This window comes from Argopecten irradians, chromosome 3 (genome assembly GCF_041381155.1).
Source record: "Argopecten irradians isolate NY chromosome 3, Ai_NY, whole genome shotgun sequence".
NCBI classification, from domain to species: domain Eukaryota; kingdom Metazoa; phylum Mollusca; class Bivalvia; order Pectinida; family Pectinidae; genus Argopecten; species Argopecten irradians.
The window spans coordinates 16,006,483-16,026,062 of NC_091136.1; the positions used below are offsets into that span (position 1 = coordinate 16,006,483).

At 35.0% G+C, this 19,580-nt stretch overlaps 2 protein-coding genes across 13 annotated transcripts in view; one reads left to right on the top strand and one right to left on the bottom strand.

Moving 5' to 3' along the window:
• Positions 1-266: 266 nt before the first annotated feature.
• On the top strand, positions 267-7,995 carry LOC138317670 (NXPE family member 2-like). Of its 3 annotated transcripts, none has more exons than XM_069259494.1 (5): positions 267-487; positions 2,783-2,877; positions 3,178-4,134; positions 4,498-4,550; positions 5,816-7,995. In XM_069259494.1, exons 2-5 carry the CDS (start codon positions 2,786-2,788, stop codon positions 6,610-6,612), a joined length of 1,899 nt encoding a protein of 632 aa, XP_069115595.1. In that variant the 5' UTR covers positions 267-487; positions 2,783-2,785; the 3' UTR covers positions 6,613-7,995. The 3 variants fall into 3 exon arrangements, with proteins under 3 accessions (XP_069115595.1, XP_069115593.1, XP_069115594.1); XM_069259492.1 differs by lacking the exon at positions 267-487 and adding an exon at positions 1,329-2,056; XM_069259493.1 differs by lacking the exon at positions 267-487 and adding an exon at positions 2,117-2,378.
• A 1,937-nt stretch (positions 7,996-9,932) lies between these two features.
• LOC138317668 (uncharacterized) overlaps positions 9,933-19,580 on the bottom strand; it is a 30,415-nt gene continuing 20,767 nt past the window's right edge. For 9 of the 10 annotated variants that reach the window (XM_069259489.1, XM_069259488.1, XM_069259486.1 and 6 more), the window contains 6 exons: positions 17,815-17,910; positions 17,031-17,063; positions 14,972-15,189; positions 14,066-14,326; positions 12,205-12,317; positions 9,933-11,970 (listed from right to left, as the gene is read on the bottom strand). In XM_069259489.1, the coding sequence (XP_069115590.1) occupies positions 10,791-11,970; positions 12,205-12,317; positions 14,066-14,326; positions 14,972-15,189; positions 17,031-17,063; positions 17,815-17,910 (1,901 nt within the window). In that variant the 3' untranslated portion in view covers positions 9,933-10,790. The remainder of the gene's footprint in view (positions 11,971-12,204; positions 12,318-14,065; positions 14,327-14,971; positions 15,190-17,030; positions 17,064-17,814; positions 17,911-19,580) is intronic. The other variant, XM_069259483.1, reaches the window with a different exon arrangement.

Consider the following 19,580-nt stretch of genomic DNA (forward strand, 5'->3'; position numbering starts at 1 on the left):
ATATATATATATATGTATACTGTTAGTTTAAAAAAATCGTGCCAGGTCTCTTTGGGTGTCCCGACCACGTTCCCGAAATCGCCGGTAAGCCTAATCATTTGACCGGTAAGTTTATTGTGCGGATAATAAAATACGAGAAAAGAATAGTATTCCGTCGCTGCGGTATACTTTTGTAATTATGCATGCTAGCTTTAGTATTGTTAGCTTAGGCCTGAGTTTACCTATATTTTTAAGAAGTCTCGGTTGCTGTTTTTTTCAGATTTTTTTTTACCATTCTGTCGACCGAAATATACTTCTAAATAACAACTTTACAAAGACAGTATGGGGATTCGTAACATTATAACTGACATTTACATGGCATCAGCCTATTCGTCCCTACTTCAGCAGACAACACTTTTAAAACCCAGCATTAAAAGCCATGGAGTTCGAGGGACTGAACACACAAGTACTCACACACTCGACGGATCGTGTCATCTGATTTTCTCGGGTAAGTTTTGAATTTCAAATATTTGGTTTCTCTTTTAAATATCGTGAATCGTTCTGAATATTATTTTGAGAAAACCATTAACAGTGACGTTTCTACATAGGAATTTGCATGTATTTGGAAATGTGTATTTCATCAACAGTAAAATCAATATCTTCACAAAGAAAACGAAAAAGTGGGGTTTACAAGAACACTTGTAGTACTCGGTTCTATATGTAATTCCCTGGTGGGTTCGTTTAGTGAATATGAGCTGTTTGTATTTCGTGCATACCATTTTTGGTTATAATAGGAAATGTTATATTATTTCTGTGGGGGTATGGAGAAGAACCCAATTAATAAAGTTTTGTATGTATCAGTTTGATCTTCACTAAGCTATCTCGCAGTAAGTAAGAAATCTAACGATATATTATACAAATACCTCTGGTGGCTTTCCTCCTGTTCATGTTGTGAATACACCATTTTATAGTGTAATCAGTTGAGAGGGTTTGGGTTTTATTAGTTTATCGTCCTATGAACAGCTAGGGTTATGCAAGGACGTGCCAGGTTTGTTGGTGGAGGAACGCCGGAGTACCTGGAGAAAAACCATCGACCAGTCGGTACCTGACAACTACCCAACAGGTGGTTTGTGGTAATATGTTGAGAAATCTTAACCACTCGGTCACCGCAGCCCATCAGTTGGGAAGACTTAGTTTGGTTTTATTGAAGACTACGAAGTTGCTCTTTGCGGCGGCGGCATCAACATTTGCGTATAAGTTCACTGGTGTCACCTTCAACTTAGTCAAATTACTTGTTTTATTAGCCAGAATATATTGAAAAAGACTGAAAAAATGTTTTGCTAACTAGAAATATGTCTGTTAGACATTAAGTGCTCGCTAACTACTTCCTAACCTTAATTTCCAGTATGAAATAATCCTCGGCAACAGGTGTCCCCGTGTACATAGCACTTTCGCTCATTATCTCTGGGACTATTGCAAGGAGATGGTTTACACCCTTGGTGTATTGTAATAGATACATTCCTTTACTTCATCAGAACTTTAAATGTGAAATACCTTTGAACTTTGTTAAGTGTGTTCTTTGTTACATAGAAGCGTGTTTATTATTATATACATTGTAGATATTGATACGATAGACTCAAGACTTGATTCGCTGTTCAAAATAGTCGTCCGCTAGAACACTGTCTAGTCTCTGTGCACATGGTGACTCACCTGTGCCACGCTTGAACGCCTTTCTGGGGTACATTAGATCTAGAGCTCAGACACCCAGACTGATATTTTATATTGTCTTTTTTTTGTTTCAATCGTATGATAATGCGCTTCACAATGCGTCTATATTTATCGACTATTTGAACCTTTTTAATACATCATCGGTGAGGTGCATGAATTTCTTGAGCCATACAAGCGTTTGTATGTGTATACGCTTCCAGTTCCATAATCCTTTATCGACTATTTAAACCTTAATGCACATTGGTGTACAAAATCGGCGAGGTGCTTGAATATATAGAGAGATGCAAGCGTTTTTATGATTATACGCTTCCAGTTCCAAACGTATTTTTGTGATAAGTGTTTAATCCAGGTACGTTCTTGATTACTGACAATTGCATATGTAAATCGTTGCAAAAGAGTTAATATTTAATTATGTTTATGTAATCATAAGCTGTGTATGTAACCATAAGCCAAAGACCAACAGAATATAGTTATTCAATACGTAGATCTCACTTCCGGTATTTCATGCGCACTAGGCATAACGGATGTACACAGACTCTACACACGACAAGGAAAACAATAGGGCGAGCGTACTCTGCTCGCCCTAAAAATGTTTTGCTATGTTTGGGTAGTGTGACAGACAACTCAGGAATGTTATAAAATTTTTAAATTTGTAAAGGAACATGGTCAAGGTACTCTTTGCAACCATCATAACACAAAAGACAGATTGAGGAAAATATTTTATCTCGAATGAAGGTCAAGGTCAATCATTCGTGGGAAAGCACATATGATACTCATGCAATATTGAATTGACATATAATATTCTACCAGTTATTTACTGTAACAAATCTATGTCACTGAAAATACTAACTACCAATATTTTCCAGAGATAGTTACCACATTAGTTATGTAACCGGTATGATACAAGGGTACGATATGTTCAAATACACCATACCGATATTTTGTTAACTGTTGGTAATGTTAGTACATGTAGTTGGTACACTAATAAATTTCATCAAAAAGATGTACAACTATTACCCTTATTTTGTTCAGATATGATACCGCCTGATTGTGTTGTCTGTTGCATTAATTTCAGATTATGGACGCTCATCAGAAGAAAAGGAAAAAAGTCTTTGTGTTCACAACGTATCGACTTATCCTAATGAGCATTGGGATAATCTTCATCACCTGGTAAGTGTGTCTCCATAGTAAGATGACAGACACGTAACGTGTTAGAACTGGTAAATCTTTTTAAGTATTATCATAATGTTTTGGCTATTTCAAAACTCCTTATCCTCCGAGGAAAATTTGCAGTGAAGTTGTATTGCATACAGTCCATCTCGTCAATGCCATAAATAAATATCAATGCCTCAAAATGCGGAAAAAATGTGTCAAAATAAAAGAGTTCACGTGAAATTGATTTTATTTTCCTAAATAAGTCTTGTAAGCCTCCAACTGTGTATATAATATATATCGTATTTTTTTTCTCAGGAACATTACTTTGTATTGGACTAACATAACTGTTTCACAGAAGCCTTTGTCAAAGACCTACGTCAAACATGGAGGTTCCAAGGATTTTATTACAACAGGGTATCTCTACCGTCGAAATCCCATCAGGATAAAGAACACTTCGTCTGGTAAAGAACATCATGGGATGCCTACAAAAGATGTCGCTAGCAGTAAACTGCAAAGACATACATCTTTCAAAGGAAATCCAAAACAATGGGATCCGGGTTTCAATTCCGAAGACGCGGTTTCAGAAAATGATTTAATGAAAGAACTCGAAAAAATCTTACAAAAGCAAGACATATTCAGGAAAAACCAAGAAAAAGCACAGGTAAAATCAGATTCTTATAAACCTGAAATTGAACGCAATGATGTCTCATCGAGAGCAGGGCGATCAGTTATACAGATAGAGAAATCGTCCAGGAAATACTTCCTCATAGGAGACAAGTTTCAGTTAACGGTATACATGAAGGATAAATTTGGGAAGAATGTAACGCAGGGTGGAGACTTTGTAAGAATATGGTTGAAAGAGACGTCAATCAACAGTCACGTGAATGGCGTTGTCACTGACAACGGTGATGGAACGTATTCAGGAGAGGTGCTTCTTCCTTGGGCAGGGCATCCAACCGTTCGAGTGGCACTCAGCCACACCAAAGAAGATGTTAACACTGTAACAAAAGCAATCAACAAATATGGACTCCTTAACAAAATGTACGCCAGGTTTATAAATAAGGATAAATCAGTCTCGGAAAATGTACCATGTGGTCCATTACCGGTGTTTTCATTGGATCAGGAAGAAATGTGCAATCTCACCAAGCTGAATTATGGGTATAGCTGGTATAGTGCTAAACCGTCTTCAGCGAAACTTTCCTGTGATGACTGGGTATATATTAGAGGTACGAACAACCTGACCGTGCCAGATCTGGTGGCAGACAGAATAAGGTAAGGGCAGGGCAGTGAGTATGTGAACCAAAATCTTATGAAATTATCGTTATCAATATTTCGCGTATCAAATCTTCGCTATCACAGCAATATCCCGCGAAAGCGCGAAAACTAACAAAATATCCGACTATACGAATGTTTTAATTATAAAACAAAATGAAAATAATTAATTTGTGATTTACCATATAACATTTAGGATAAACTTTGCATTTGAACTGCGTGTTTTAGTTTTGGGCATTCAGAACATGTGTGCATAAACTCAGTAGTGGTGTTTACCATGTAAATATTTTGTGTACAACAGACATTTATCTTATATGTATACTTAATATATAATCAATTTGCTGTTTTTGTATTTAATTTTAGATATACACAACATAGACAGATTGGAGAAGATATAACGATAACAGTTATTGGAAGTAAGTAATAACACCAATAACAGCAAAACAACGTTAACACAAAATACACACAAGCTTATACAAAACAACACTGTTTAGCAGAAAACAACAATACAACAACAACAGCAACGCCATCAACAGTCCACATTGTTCTAATTGTAGCCATCTGATTAAAATACAAATCCTTTATTATCACTACGATTGATAAGAGGATTGAACAACATCCAAGAAAGGCCACGTTCTGGTGACCTTTGGAAATGACAAATTAAATTGTTGCAGCCAGAATCTTATATGTGGATGAAATAGTCTGAAAAAGCTGCAAGAATTATTTTTCTCTATGTAGTTATTTCGCCCCAAGAGCACAACAGAGCTAAATATATACGAATCGGCGTTTTAAATTGATGTAGCAAGGTATAGAAAATGTATTTGATCGTACGTACAGGTGGTATAAAGGTCATCCGAATATGACCCCTTTTGGGATGGTGTCAGATCCTCTATTGAAAGGAGTGGTTTTAAGGAGCTGTAAGTCGCAAAACGACGTATGGACCATTTCCTTTTACGACTGTATGTGTTATTTGTTGTATTATGTAGTACACTTTGTAATTTGACATACTGTACTGCCAAAAACCATTATATGGACATCTACAGTGCAGTGAAGCCAAACTGTGATCTAGAATTTCATTTCATATTATTACAGTGTTATTAGTAATTTTAAATTGAATACTGCACGTATGTTTTCATCTCTATATCAAAGGCACAAGACTAATTTTTTAAAATGCATAATGTCTGTGTTGTAACTCATGTTTAGAAGGCATCATATATGTCTCTCTGACCATTTAAACAATTTTCACAGCTTAATTCATCAAACCTTATGGATTTTTTTATATTACTGAAGAAAAAAAATGTCAAAATTTTCGCCCAGTTCCGGCACATTTAATAGGATGTTGCATAAACACAAACCAGACTTACCATTTTATATTACATATTATATTATTTGCAGGGATGTTTTAAAATGGAACTCGATACACACAAGTGTACACAGTAATTGGACTGGAGTTTGGTCAAGTTATCACTTGGTCAAATCCAATAATGGACTGCTCAGAGTAGAATGTCGGTCCCATAAAAGTTTAACTAACGAAACTTACTCTAGAAGTTCACTATACATTTTAGATATATATTTGCAATTGCCTTTTTCAGTTTGACAATCTTTTAATCTTCAATATGCATTTTGAAAGGCATTTTGAAGGATATACAGTATACTTCATCAAACTTTTATCTTTTTACAGAGCCTGCTAATGTAATAAAAACGAAACCAACTTTATGTTCGAAGCGCCCAAGAGAGATGTCGTGGAGAGAGCCCAGTCCGTCTGGGTTTAACTACAGAGGTAACTGGATCATCACTTCCTGTCACAGCAACCTAACACAGACCGTGCGAAACTACCACAAATGTCTGATGGGACGCCACGTCCTTATCCTGGGGGACTCCAACACGAGATCCTTCGTGCAATTTTTAGTCTACATGCTTGAAATGTCTTACCGCACAAAACCGATGCCGATGAGCAGTTGGCATGATTTTACGTACGCTGAAAACCAGTATAATAACTCACTGTCTTGGTATCCTCATGGCTCCCCATTTTTCGCAAATTTTTTTATTCCAAAATATAAATTACAACCTATCTCAAAACATTTGGATGAAATAGGATCGGCAAACAACAGCGTTGTTATAATACACATGTGGGGACATTTTATGCGAATTCCATACAAAGTTTTCCGATTGCATGTTCGTAAGATCCGGGCATCTGTGGAAAATTTGCTTCGTAGATCCCCGGATGTTGATATCATCATTAAAGGACCGCACGCGATGACGTATTTTGATTGGATTACACCAGTTGATGCTATTTGGCGGAAACATAAGCAGATCTGGTTCGAAGAATTCCAAGGACTTCATAACAGAGTGTTATTTCTTAATTTTTGGGATATAACAGTTGGAGTAGAAAATGTCGACATCCACCCAGAAAGTAAAGTAGTCTGGAGCCAAATACATATGTTAATGCAACTTTTATGTCTAAATGCTTATAGATAATACTGATATTGTTTTGTTTATTTTCGTTTATTTGTTTTGGTTTGTTTTGTTTCATTGCCATATACACAGACTGCTTAATTTGACAGAGTGGAAATATCGATTTCAAACCTGTATCAATATGTATTTGTGACGAAGAAACCATAAAATATGTAAATGTTACTTAAAAGTACCTGTTTCTTTTGAAACTATTGTTTTCTTTCGAAGTGATTAATTTTAATGCATCTCCATCATATCATATGTAGTTTGAAATATGGCCGAAATTATCTTATAACTTCGAAATGTGTATCGTCAGTGTCCTCAATTCCTCGGTTCGACCGTGTAGATGTGTGATATGTATGTAATCACATGACCTATGTCAAACAAAGACGGCAAACATACTCCAGCACTGACAGTCAGGGTAGCATAATAGAAAGCGTGATATATAGACAAAGTGTCAAGATATATACTCAATAGGTGTATCAGTCATGTAAAGGTATCCCTTCCTTTAAATACAGCTAACTGTACTCAAATACAATACGGTACTATAAATACAATACATAATGATTTAAACAAAGACATTCATGTACCAGGTTATTTCAATAAGTAATTTAAATCGGGTATAAGTGGTGCCGTCACACGAAAACGTAGGTTACTTTATATTTCTTTGTAATTAAAGGGACCAAATACATTTAATTCTGTATAGGAATCGTTAATAAGTATATGAAAGTACACGTCTGTATACTCTATCACATGTCCTGTAGTCGTTTATAAAAAAGGCTGGTAATGACCATTGATAATTGATGATACGTGATTAAATCGTGTTTAAAGATTTTTTTCACAAATGATATAGCTGAATTGATATCCTTTGTATGTATGTATTACGCTTGTTTGATATATTTTAATTATTTCTATATTTGGTATAGAATAGAACTTACTGTAAAATGCTTTGAATTCGCAGGTTCCATATTTCTCGGGTTCGTAAACAGAACCTATTCGAGGGGGCATACTTTCGCGGTAAGATTATAATTGTATACAGCGAAGGTTACATTTTTGGGAGTATTCAGCAAGCGTTACACTTTTTGGGATATTCAGCTAACGCTACACTTTTTGGGGTATTCAGCAAACGTTATATTTTTGAGGTATTTAGAGGACTTTTTTTATTTCGTTTATTATGTTCTAAGAGAGGTGAATTGGTGTGTGTGTTTGAGGGAGGGTGTGTGTTTGTTTATTAATATTTAGCATGAACAAATATAGAGCTACAATACCTTAAAGTTGTATGGTCTATCACTATCGCTCTTTTTGTCGTAGTGACAACTGTGATATACATATTTTTTCTCCGTCTATCTGAGATTTAAACTTTCTAATTTAACCTTTTTTTATAAAGTTGCAGCTCTGGAAGTATTTTTAATTATAAAAATAAAAAATCTTTTTGACATGTACAGGTGCAAAATAGGCTCGAAAGATGCCGAATCATTCCGAACTCTTCCAAACGTCGTCGCGACAATCTCGAAGAAACACGAGAGTTGTGAAACCAAGAGAAACGTCAAAAATTTTCATAAACCATAAACAAAAACAATGAGATCGACCTCAGCAGACTCTATCTTCAAAGAAAATAATGTTCGCACATTACAATATTTGATACACACAATATTTTAAGGTAATGTGTAAATTGGATGTTTCAAATACTCAATCTGTGGAAATATACCAGCATGATTTGCTCATATTACGCTAGTTACCTGGCTCACCACGTGCAGGTCGTGTCGAACGTTAGTCACATGATAATATACGGAATCAGACAAAACCCGAAGTCACTAAACATGGCGTTGATTAAAGTCACTTTATTCAAAATCAGGAATATAAGATCCCTTGATTAAAGTCACTTTATTCAAAATCAGGAATATAAGATCCCTAGATTTCGGATCTTTTATAGGCCGACATATCCTTTTGGGGGGCTAAATCATCAAGTTACATGTCAATGTTCAAATATCAAATGTTTAAGTGACATATCGTTATAGTGAAATTAGCATGCAATATAACTTTAAGGACCAACATTATTTTGTCTGCTTATTGAGTGTTACACTACGTCATATTGGTAGCCTCGGGGTTTATTTAATATTGTTATAAATTGGTACCGCATGAGCAATTCAATGTCTCAAATGATATGAATGTGCATTGTATCTACACAATCGTTAAACCGAAGAAATCTCTTTCATCCTTCACTGTACAATGCATGTTGTGTTTTGTAGGTAAATTTAATTGCTTAAGCACTCAGCCGTTTTCGTTTTCATAGTATTCAATTTATAGTTTACTTAACTATATGAGCAGATTATGGTTTAAGACAGGTATGACCGTCTGTATCTAAAGCCTTCAGCATTGTCTGTGGCTCAGTAAACATACACTGAACAGACAAAGCAGGGTTTACATTCGTTACAAAGGACTTTCGACGTCAGTGGACGTGTTAAGTTTAGTGTCCCTTTATATTTAACAGCCAACTGTAAACATAGATATTGTCGCGATATGGGGTACATTGTAACATATGGTCAAATAAAGGGACAGAGTAAAGTAACTCTGGTTATATAAGGTCATGCTATGTGTGTGTGTATGGGGTAGGCCAGAGACACAGTAAAGCACATAACTGGGCTCGGTCTAGTAATGAAGATAATGAAAATGATTTCCATCCGTTGTTTCACCTCAAAACAAATGCTTTGTTTGTACGAAGGGTTGCCTAAAAAGTTCAACTTCTGATGTTCTAAAGGCAGGAATTAGTATCTTTTTGTTCCCAAACGGGTGTTTCTTCATATTTTCATTGCATGGTAGTGTTTATGAATCCATGTAGTTTAATGTTATTGGATATGTATTTTTTTTCTTTTCCTGTTTTTTTTGTGGGGGGGAGGGGGTAAGTTGGGAGGAGGAGGTTACAGTCCCGACAAAATTTCATTTTATTTCTTGTGAGTTTTCTTGTGGTGGAGATGAACGAGTCGAAACATGCTCCTTTCTACAAAAATTAGATAAGATCTTCTTTAAATTCAAATTCTTCCGTATCGGTCATATCACGGCAGCAAAATAAATTACACTCATACCACAACTCCAGCGCAACATCTTTAGAACTCGGGGTAGATAATTTCACTTTTACAGCTTCACAGGGGATTTTATAAGTCAAGTTGATGCCAAGAAAGTTACAGTGAATTGTTGTAGCAAATAATCAGACGCAAATTACCATGGCCATGGTGTCAAAGTGAAATTGCTTATGTGGCAAGATTCGTTACAATATTATCATAGGTTTGAAGTTAATGGCTTTGAAAAGACTGAAGGAATCAATGGAGAAAAAACAGTTATCAATATATTTTTCCTAATATCAACTATTTTATTACATTTCATAAATAAACATGTAAACATGATAAAAAACAATCCTGTTGGAATATGTGATAAAATGAATGAAATATAAAAATAGTTTATCTGAGGCTTTTATATTCAAAACATGCATTTAATATAAATTGGTCGTGAGACCTTTGTCCTATAAAATTGCAGAAAACAATACTAATATCTAAACAAAATAATATCAATATTTGTTTACCATGCACGCGTGTGCATGCTGTAAATAGACTGTAGTGAAAATCACATCTATAAGGCTAGTTTTTAACTTAAAGATGCTCCACCGCCGACAGAGCATAAATGATATTCATCATTTGAACAATAATTGGTGTTTAATCGTATATATATATATGTCTAATTAACACAAAAATAATACAAAATAATTTATTTTGCCTTTGGTGCATGAGCAATCAGTACTTTATTCCATATAGGATATAGTGCCACGGATTTTTTTCGGGATGGAATTAAGTATTTTTTATATTTTCAACTTGAAATAAAATTAGAAGCTCAAACTTTTCAATGGCGGTTATGGTGTAAATTAAGTAACTTTTGTAACAGAAGAAAAATACTTAATCTTCTGCTCCTGTTTTTAATAGTGAAAAAATACCATTTGTCAGCGGTGGAGCATCTTTAACAGATAAATAACATTAAAAACAATCAATTTTATAACTAAATTTAAACACCCTATCTATGATATTTCGATTTTTAGAAATAGGGGCGACTGGTATAATAGCAGACCAAGTTAAAAGAAAAGAGAGCGTTTAATTTGTTCCAGTACAATGGTACCGAAATGTCAAATAGTTTCCGGTGGAATAATGTGACAGCTGTCACTCCGATATGGGTCTCATTCGTAAGCTATGCCCCAGTTCGACTATTGTATGGTCCATGCTTACAAAACTGCTGTTCCGAACGCCTTGTTTCCGGTACACATGCACCATTTGTTCTCGAATGTTATCAGAGTTGATCTGCTTGATCCTTGGAAGTGGGCAAAGTATATCGGTATTGTCAACAGTTTCGGAAATTGTCGGGGCTTCCCGTGTGATTGCAGAAGATACCGCCTTCATCCGATTCCAGTTTTTACCGTTTGCATCTTCGTCATTTCCGGTGGACTCTTCGATAGCGTCCAAAAGAGACTGTAGATTTTTGATGACGGATTCTGCATGCGGGGTAATGTCAATTTTGACATCTTCTTCCTGCGCTTTCTGTCCGTAACTCTCCATTAACCTCTGAAGGTCACTTTGACCTTCAATAAGGCGCGTGCGTGATTTTTCGGCGCGGCCGGTTTTTATTTCCTCGGCAGCCTTATTAACGGCGATCTGGGATACAATGCGAGCCTCGTGCATGTAAATATCTTCTAACGCCTCTTTCTTCTTTGACTCATCAGTTGGCATTAAGTCAGCAAGAGTAACCTCCCTTGTAACCGACCGTCGCTTACCAGATATGCCGGTGAAATTGATGCTAGCAGACAAAACCTTCACATCGGGTCTTTGCTCTACGTCGTATAAATCGATGACGATCCCTACATGCTTTTCTGAAGCTGCAGGGATGTCGTAAAAGAAGTAAGCCTTCTCTGTCTTTTCACCTTCTGCCGTTTTATGTCCTCGTAAGCGGACTTTGTTCTCTTGAGTGCAGTCGGCGTTTATAATTGTAGCACCGTTTAATGACTTGACGTGAAGCGATACATTCCATGCTATGGCAGTCTTGCGCATCATGACCGGAAGGAACAAATCAACATCCGTTTTAGATGACTTTTCGATGTCCAGATGGTAGAACGCATCGCTGCTGCAGAACTTTGACAGAGAGTACATTATTTCGGAGGGGCTACTCCCAGTAACCACTGTAGATATGGATACCCACTGATTCTGGGTGTTGTCCAGTCCAAATGACATAGCACGGATCTTTTCCCGAACCTCGTGAACAAGTCTTGATGGTTCTTGTGTGCCTAGATTAATTTCTCCGTCCGAGAAAACAATGATGCTGTTTCTGTAACCCAGAAGGTCTTCCTGGCTGTTAAACAAAGATATTATATATAGAGTATAACTACACATATATACCATATAATTTAACTAATCATATGATACATAGTTACATGGCGTCATGTTAAGCTTTGATTCTGTGGAATACGCTCGATATGTCGAAAACTCCGGAAAGGTAAGCATATTCAAATAGGAGTTATTACTTTACGTTGTTAAGATTTTAAAAGCAAACAAAAAGGGGATGGAACAAATAAAAGGAACACACCTTTTGCAGACTCGACCAAACACATCGAGAGATGTCATTAATCCGGCACTCAAATCTGTCTTTTTCGAAAGGAATGATTTGTCCAGCTCGTCCAATTTTGTGGTCAGGGTGTCCTGGATGAAGATTAAACGACCTCTTTCACGAACAATGGAACTTTGCCCACAAACAAATTTTATTAAAACTATATGTTACATGTAGCAACATTAATGCAAACCATTGAAATGCGTTTAGAAAATTAAAAATGTCCCAGGGGCCTGTTCTGTGGCCAAATTAAAGTTGCCCAGTAGAGGTGTATGACAGGGTTCCCTATTTGATCCAAAAAGGTATCAAAATAATGTCTTCAAACTGTATTATTTTCTGAAGAGTATAAATAATTTCATATTATGATCACAAATATGTAGGCAAAATAAAACAAATAAAATTTTAGCTTCATTTTTAAAATAGAAAATGTCGAAATTTAGGGGGTTATTTTCGCCCAGGTCAATTATTAACAATGATGCTTAACCCATTTTCAGTTTCAGTGCACCAAAAATATTTTCTTAAAAGTTTGCTCATTACCTGAAGTAAATGAAGTAAACATTTCAGAAAAAGTTTTAGCGATATTACATCATGGTCGCAACACGGCCCTTTTCAATCATAAAATGGAGAAAACAATGAAAGTAATTTTTTTAAGATTATTTAATACTCATCAGTTACAATAAATTAAATTAAAGTAATATATGCTTTTATAACCTATACATTGTAGAATAATAAAAATATTGAATCACAATAACAAAGTATTTCGGAATTTCAGGCCATTATCATTCACATTTCAAGCTAGATAATGATTGCAACTGCATTCTCAGAAATATTTTTTTCTTTACAGCTGAAAGACAAATTGATGTATGATTTTTTTTTGTTTAGAATTGTATTAATTTTACTATATCTTATATTTCTTAGCAGTTTAAGATTTAAATTGTTCATAACATTTTGTGATCACTGAACTGAAGTTTGATTTAAACTTTTTGAATTTTCTTCAGAATTTTCATGAATTCCATAAAGTTTCACTAAGATTTTTTTTGTAGTAAAACAACTAACAGGGTCTTTTAAAGTTAATGAAACAGCCAAAGTTTCAGAGGTCCACAATTTTTATTTTTCAAAATATTCTTTTTGAAAATAATACAGTTTGACGACATAAGATATTATTTTGATACCTTTTGGGATCAAAAAGGGGACCCTGTCATACACCTCTATTGGGCAACTTTAATTTGGCCATAGCACAGGCCCCTGGTACCTTTTGAATTTTCTAAACGTATTTCAAGGGTTTGCACTTATGTTGCTATGTTACATATAACATTTAATTTCTATAAAATTGGTTCGTGGGCAAAGGATGAGTGTCAATTTGGGCCCTCTGGTGGCCATTACCGATAAGCATTATTTTTTGTTTACAGATACCCGGGGGTTAGGACATCATGATATGACATATTATTTAGGTCAGACCGGAGTCCCTTGTGAGTTATGGGGGTTAAACAGGAGGAGCAATTTTCTGTTTTGTCCCGTTTTGTTCGAACCAAATTATATATTTGAATTATTTTTTATGAATTATAATGCATTTGTATGTTAAAATTCAAATATTTTAGAAAATATAACTTAGTGTCCAAAAAGGTCACAGTGACCTAATTTTGTAAAATGTTAATTATGTAAGAAAAAATTGCATCAGTGATGGAAATACAAATATAATGTCAGTGGTATTGATCCGATCAGAAACTTCTCTCATTCAAATACACTACCACCAGGCTAAAGATAATTAACACATAACCCTGTTGCATAAAGCATATGTTTTACTTTAATGATTATTTCCGAATTTAGTATGTATGGATACCTGCGTTCCGTCGTTGATCTCTGACATGGGCAGTAGGACGCTTGATTCCTCCCCAAACGTTACTAGTGCAGCCTGATCTCCTTCATCTAGAGTCTTCACCATGGATATGACGAACTTTTTAAGACGAGTTAGCTTACTGAGTCGCCTCCTTCCCACTTTGATGCCCATACTTCCGCTTGTGTCAACCAGGAGTAATATCCTGGCCGGAAGTGGCTTAACAACATCCTCGTGGACAGTAGTCAGCTCCAGTATGATCTTACCCTGAAACAAAGTAGCAAGACATAATTTGTTGGTATTTAACATCCACAATTGTCTTGATTTTACAATATTTATATTTTGACACATTACCTACCATTACTTGATACAACAAATGTAGCACAGACTTAGTGTAGTAATATCTATATACATAAATGGGAAACCTGTTTACTGACAATAAGTTAGTCCGCGCTGGAAAATCAACATTGTCGTTGAGTGAACCAGTTTGGTTATAAAAATCTTTTAAATATATTTGTTATTAATAGGAGACTAAGAAACTATTGAAAAACACTGAGCTTTTGTTGTGTTTTCATTTTTTATATCGACTATCTTTTATCACATTGACCTTGGCTGTTCAAGTTAAATAGTTGAAGAGAGAAATTCAAATATTCACTCCCATCAAAATTATGTTTTACTTTGAAATAGAAAACAAAATGTAAATATAACGATTCATATTCATAGAGCGCTATTCTATTTATCTGCCAACTAAATTGCATTTCTATCCCCAATAAATACAATCTGAAATTCCTTCAATTGTTTAATATGAAACGTTTTATGTTATATGTGTTATGAATGAAATACCAAAACAGTTCGAAAACAATGGTGATTTTGACAACCTACAGTGACGTTTGTCCTTTGTATTGTACAAACCTTTCTTTCTGTCTCCAAGCACGAAACATTCAATTCAACCTCGTGTTCGCCTGAGTTATCTTCCTTTATCTTTTTGACGGGTTTGGTTGTCACCCGGTCGCGTGACCTTTGTTGTGGCTCTGACCTATTCTTCGGCGATCTCCGGGGGATATCTGGTGCTTCTTCGTCCGGAATAGAGTCTTGTCGAACTGACATTACGGTAGGTTTGTCATTGGTGGCTAAAATGTAGTGTAAGACGGGCAAATAAAAATACAAATAAAGCACAATTTACCTTAAAAGAAATATTTTGTTTATTTCCACATGTAGTTACAGTTAAGTTAATCCTTATTAAGTCGAATATCCCATTTCATTTGAATTATGATATTGATCCTGATTTTTGTTTTTAAATTACCAGTATATATCTAAGTAAACCTGACTTTAACACCCGAATTACTTGACGTGTTACCTTGGTCCGAGCGACTTTGAGGTAACGAGGTTTGACTACCAATACAAGTTTGATGTAAAAACAAAGTATATAAATCATGAAGGGTAGATTATGTAAATGTAACAAAGAAACTTTTGCTATGGCCCTGGACACACTCACAAACCTTCTTTAGTTAAAAATGATCTAAAACGAGTTCGATACACCAAAGTGAGTCTAGCATTATATCGTAATGGAGGATGAATTGTGTACTGGAATTTTCTTTCTGAAATTAAATACAGTATCGTCTACCAATCACACTTTACAAGTCAGTAATAGGAGGATCCAATTAAAACGGTTCAGCTAGCTTTGATACAAATACACTTAATCTCCAACGTCTGGTTTAGAACTTTCTGATTTACAAGAACAAAGATAGTATATTAGAATATTCCATGTGTATTGGTCTAGGTAGTCTATGGATGATATGTCTTTTCCTTGTGTATTTTCACAAATCGTAGTACATCGTATTTATGATTGTGTAAATGGGTACAGTGATGATACGTCATTTCCCTGGGATATTTTCCATACACAACATATAACTAGCTGTTTCGGAACGTTCAGCGTCTTATGTGTCATCTACGACAACTTCTATACAAAAGTAGGTCAAACATTAACTGTCAAGAATCAAGAGAGATTCCAGATACTATTGCGAATGTAAAACCTTTCCAAACCATTCCACAATATTCATCTATAAAATGTAGGAAATTTCTAAATCAAAAGTCGCAGCTCTGAACACACTCTCGGCCCCGTGTAGTGTTATAGGAATATCAGCTAAACAAATGACATTACCAATTGTAGGAAAGAATAAGCATCCAATATAGTATAGAGTATAGTTCAACAACCATCAAAGTACATGCAATATGCGAAAACGTATATTATAAGAATACTATAATTTTCAAGTACATATAGTAAATGAGGAAAATGATGGGACTTTGTCATGAAAACTAAGACATTTGCTTTTTACCAAAATGAGGATATTTTTGACTGACTGAACTTTAACTTCTGAGCGCTAAGCAGGAGCAGAAACTACCATTTTGATAGACTATGGCGTGTCTCGACCACAGGGCAGAACGCAAAACAGTCTTCGCAAGGGTGATCGCTCAACCGAAGGCCTTGAGGTAGTGTCAAGGGAGAAGTTAGGTAGAAATAAATAAGTTAGGAAGAAAGAAAAAATAATAACTTGAATTTAGTTGCATTTACGATCATGCAATAAAGGTAGCAGGTACAATGCTTACGCCCTACCTGCAAACAAATTACATTACAGCATTATTTCGAAATTATTAACAATTTCTGTGACGGATTTTTCTTATACGCATTATCAAATGTGTTTTACCTGAAAGAAGGTAGCAATTGACAGATTCTATTAGATCAGACATTTAGTGTTTGTCGATTTTCTATATTCATAAAAACGATTTAGTCTTAAAACTTGAATTTCTATGAACTATGGTGGTTAGTTAACGGATAACATGCCCTTGAAGGATAGGATAATAACTATATAAACTATATATTTATTTCACTGCGAGGCTATTTAGTCAGGAACATACTATATTTGGTAACTAAATTTACTAAAAACGTAGTAAATGTCGTCACGTGACTTACCCATCGGTTCCTCGTATAAATCGTCAGGGTCAGCTGTTTAAGTAGTAATTTAACATGAACTGACGTCCCAACATATTTAAAATACCTTACAAAACTAATTATTCAACCGAATATTCTGTATTTACATATTACAGAGTTATCTGCCCTTGCGGGTAAGTACTGATTGTGACGTCATATGTTTGCGAGCGTAACGTCATACTTTTCAAAGAAAACGACGTGAATTGCGCTCACAATAATGACTTCACAATAGATACCTATTCATACGCTTAAGGGAGCTAACTCTGTAATATGCTAGACGGAATACTAATTGTGGATGCGTTTTTGGAATTTATGAAGGTCATTACAGTAATATCGCTCAACACTTAGCAATCGAAAAATCCGGTCATCTTCCTGTCTTAACATGACATTCCATAGTGTAAACAATGGAATATAAAGAAGACTACCAAATTGAAATATGCAGAAGACCTATATTTTCTTAGCTCAGAAACTTGACTATCGGTCTTAGCTCAATATTTATAAAATATATCACATTTGCCTCCCTTTGTTCGAATCTGTCAGTGTAGGATGTAAATGAATCTAATGCCGAGATTGTCAGTGTGAGTATTTCATCATTCAACATCGCAAATTACGAATTCGTATAATCCATGTCCACGTTCAGAGTGGAAAGTGTAACTATCTTCCATAAAAAGAGTAGATGTTTATCTTGATGGGAGTAAGATATTCCTAAACCTCACAGGTGAAGCTGACATTTGTAAAACTCATGTTTCAAGAAAATCTAACTTACGTAATAGCATGTCTTCAGGAAAGTGGACTCCCTTTGAGGAAGACTGTTCTCGTAACGCACGTGGTGGAAGACCATCTGGTGCAGTTTGCTTGGAACCTTTTCAGATAAATGAAAAATACATATATTGAACATGTAATTATGAGAATAATAATGGCGGCATATTGGTGGGATGGTTTTCAGAGTGAATGTCTGCGACAACAAGAATACAACTGAAGGGATAATTTTTACAACATGGAATGGAGGACGTTACATACATAGCTATGAAAACTTAATTAAACAAGAATTGGATATGCCACGAGCGTTAAGGCGAGTCGCATATATTTTACATGCTATGAATCGAACCTTTAGGCGGGTGGCATATCAAACTATTAAAACGTTTAAGACATTTTATATTGCGAAGCCATGTATATAAGATTTTATTTATCACATAATTAGAATTTATGAAAATATAGATATTTTTCAACTTTCTTTCTATATAAGAGACAACATCAAGCACGGATTTGTATACCACATAAAACTTTGATTATGACGTCATTATTACCTGCTACGTTACAGTTATACAAGTGTTTATAATATAATGAACGAACTAATTATATGATACACATATACATATCCATATGGTTACCGTGAGGTTAAATGTAAAGCTCTGCAATCCTCAGTTTCATTTGAAGAAAATTACAAAATAACATTGATAATTACATACCCGGTATTACAAAGTTACTTCCCTTGTAAGAAGGTATCCATTGTCACGTCATTGTATTGTGAGCGAAATTAACTTCATTCCGCTCACAAACACATGATGTCATAATCAATACCTACCTCCAAGGGCAGATAACTCTCAAATATGCAAATGAATACTTGCTGAATGAAAGAAATTGATGTGGACAATTTATAACAAATGTAAAATAACCAATATGCATGATAATGTGCTTCGTTGCTTGCATGAGGAAGAAAGCAACACGAGATGAAGAGGGTATGATTTATACATTGTACATTAGGATAAACATATTTATGCAAAAGGCAATTCCACATAACGTAATGACAACCGAGATTATGTGAGCAAACCCTGTCTCGAGACATAAAACGTACGCTAATCCAAACGACACTCACAACCTTTGATTCAAGACTCTTTTATGGTTACTACACACACGTTATAGTATCTAAAAATAAGTACACTTTGGAATTGTAATTTTCCATCATTTTGTTGGTTGTCCAGTACATTTTGTGATCAATATCTGTTTACTTTCTACCCATTATCAGCCTGGATAACCACTCCACGATGTTGTCCTTGTATGGTTGAACCTTTGAATTAAGACTCCATAAACATAAACAAACAAAATAGCAGTGTAAAAGAGATATATTTGGTTACACAAACATACATTAGTATAAATTTTAAAATAGCTTACAAAGAAACGTATATTTTAAAAAGAAATTGCATTCACATTTATTTCATTGTATATTAACACACTATACAGACAAATCTTTCTTTAAAAACCATCTAGGGGACAAGGAAAACTCTATAGGCAAGTGGTGTTTATACAAAATATGTGTTGGAAATGGCCATTTGGGATCCCGAGAAAGTGGTCTTAATATACAGATGGATGCAGTAAATTCATATTTAGGGTATGTATTTAAAATATGTGAATGATTGTTGCGTTATAGTTCCATAACATAAAATATATTCAACAATAAAATCAAGTATTGAATCGTTGTTCCAGTAAATCAGAGATAGTATTACAACTCAATGACAACGTCAATCTTTTACG

What these genes read in the sequence shown, in the direction of transcription:
- LOC138317670 (XM_069259492.1), top strand. Translation starts at nt 2,003, where the DNA reads ATGATTATACGCTTCCAGTTCCAAACGTATTTTTGTGATAAGTGTTTA. An exon ending in GGGATAATCTTCATCACCTG is followed by an intron (nt 2,878 to 3,177) that starts GTAAGTGTGTCT and finishes TTTTTTTCTCAG; the next exon opens with GAACATTACTTTGTATTGGA. An exon ending in CTGGTGGCAGACAGAATAAG is followed by an intron (nt 4,135 to 4,497) that starts GTAAGGGCAGGG and finishes ATTTAATTTTAG; the next exon opens with ATATACACAACATAGACAGA.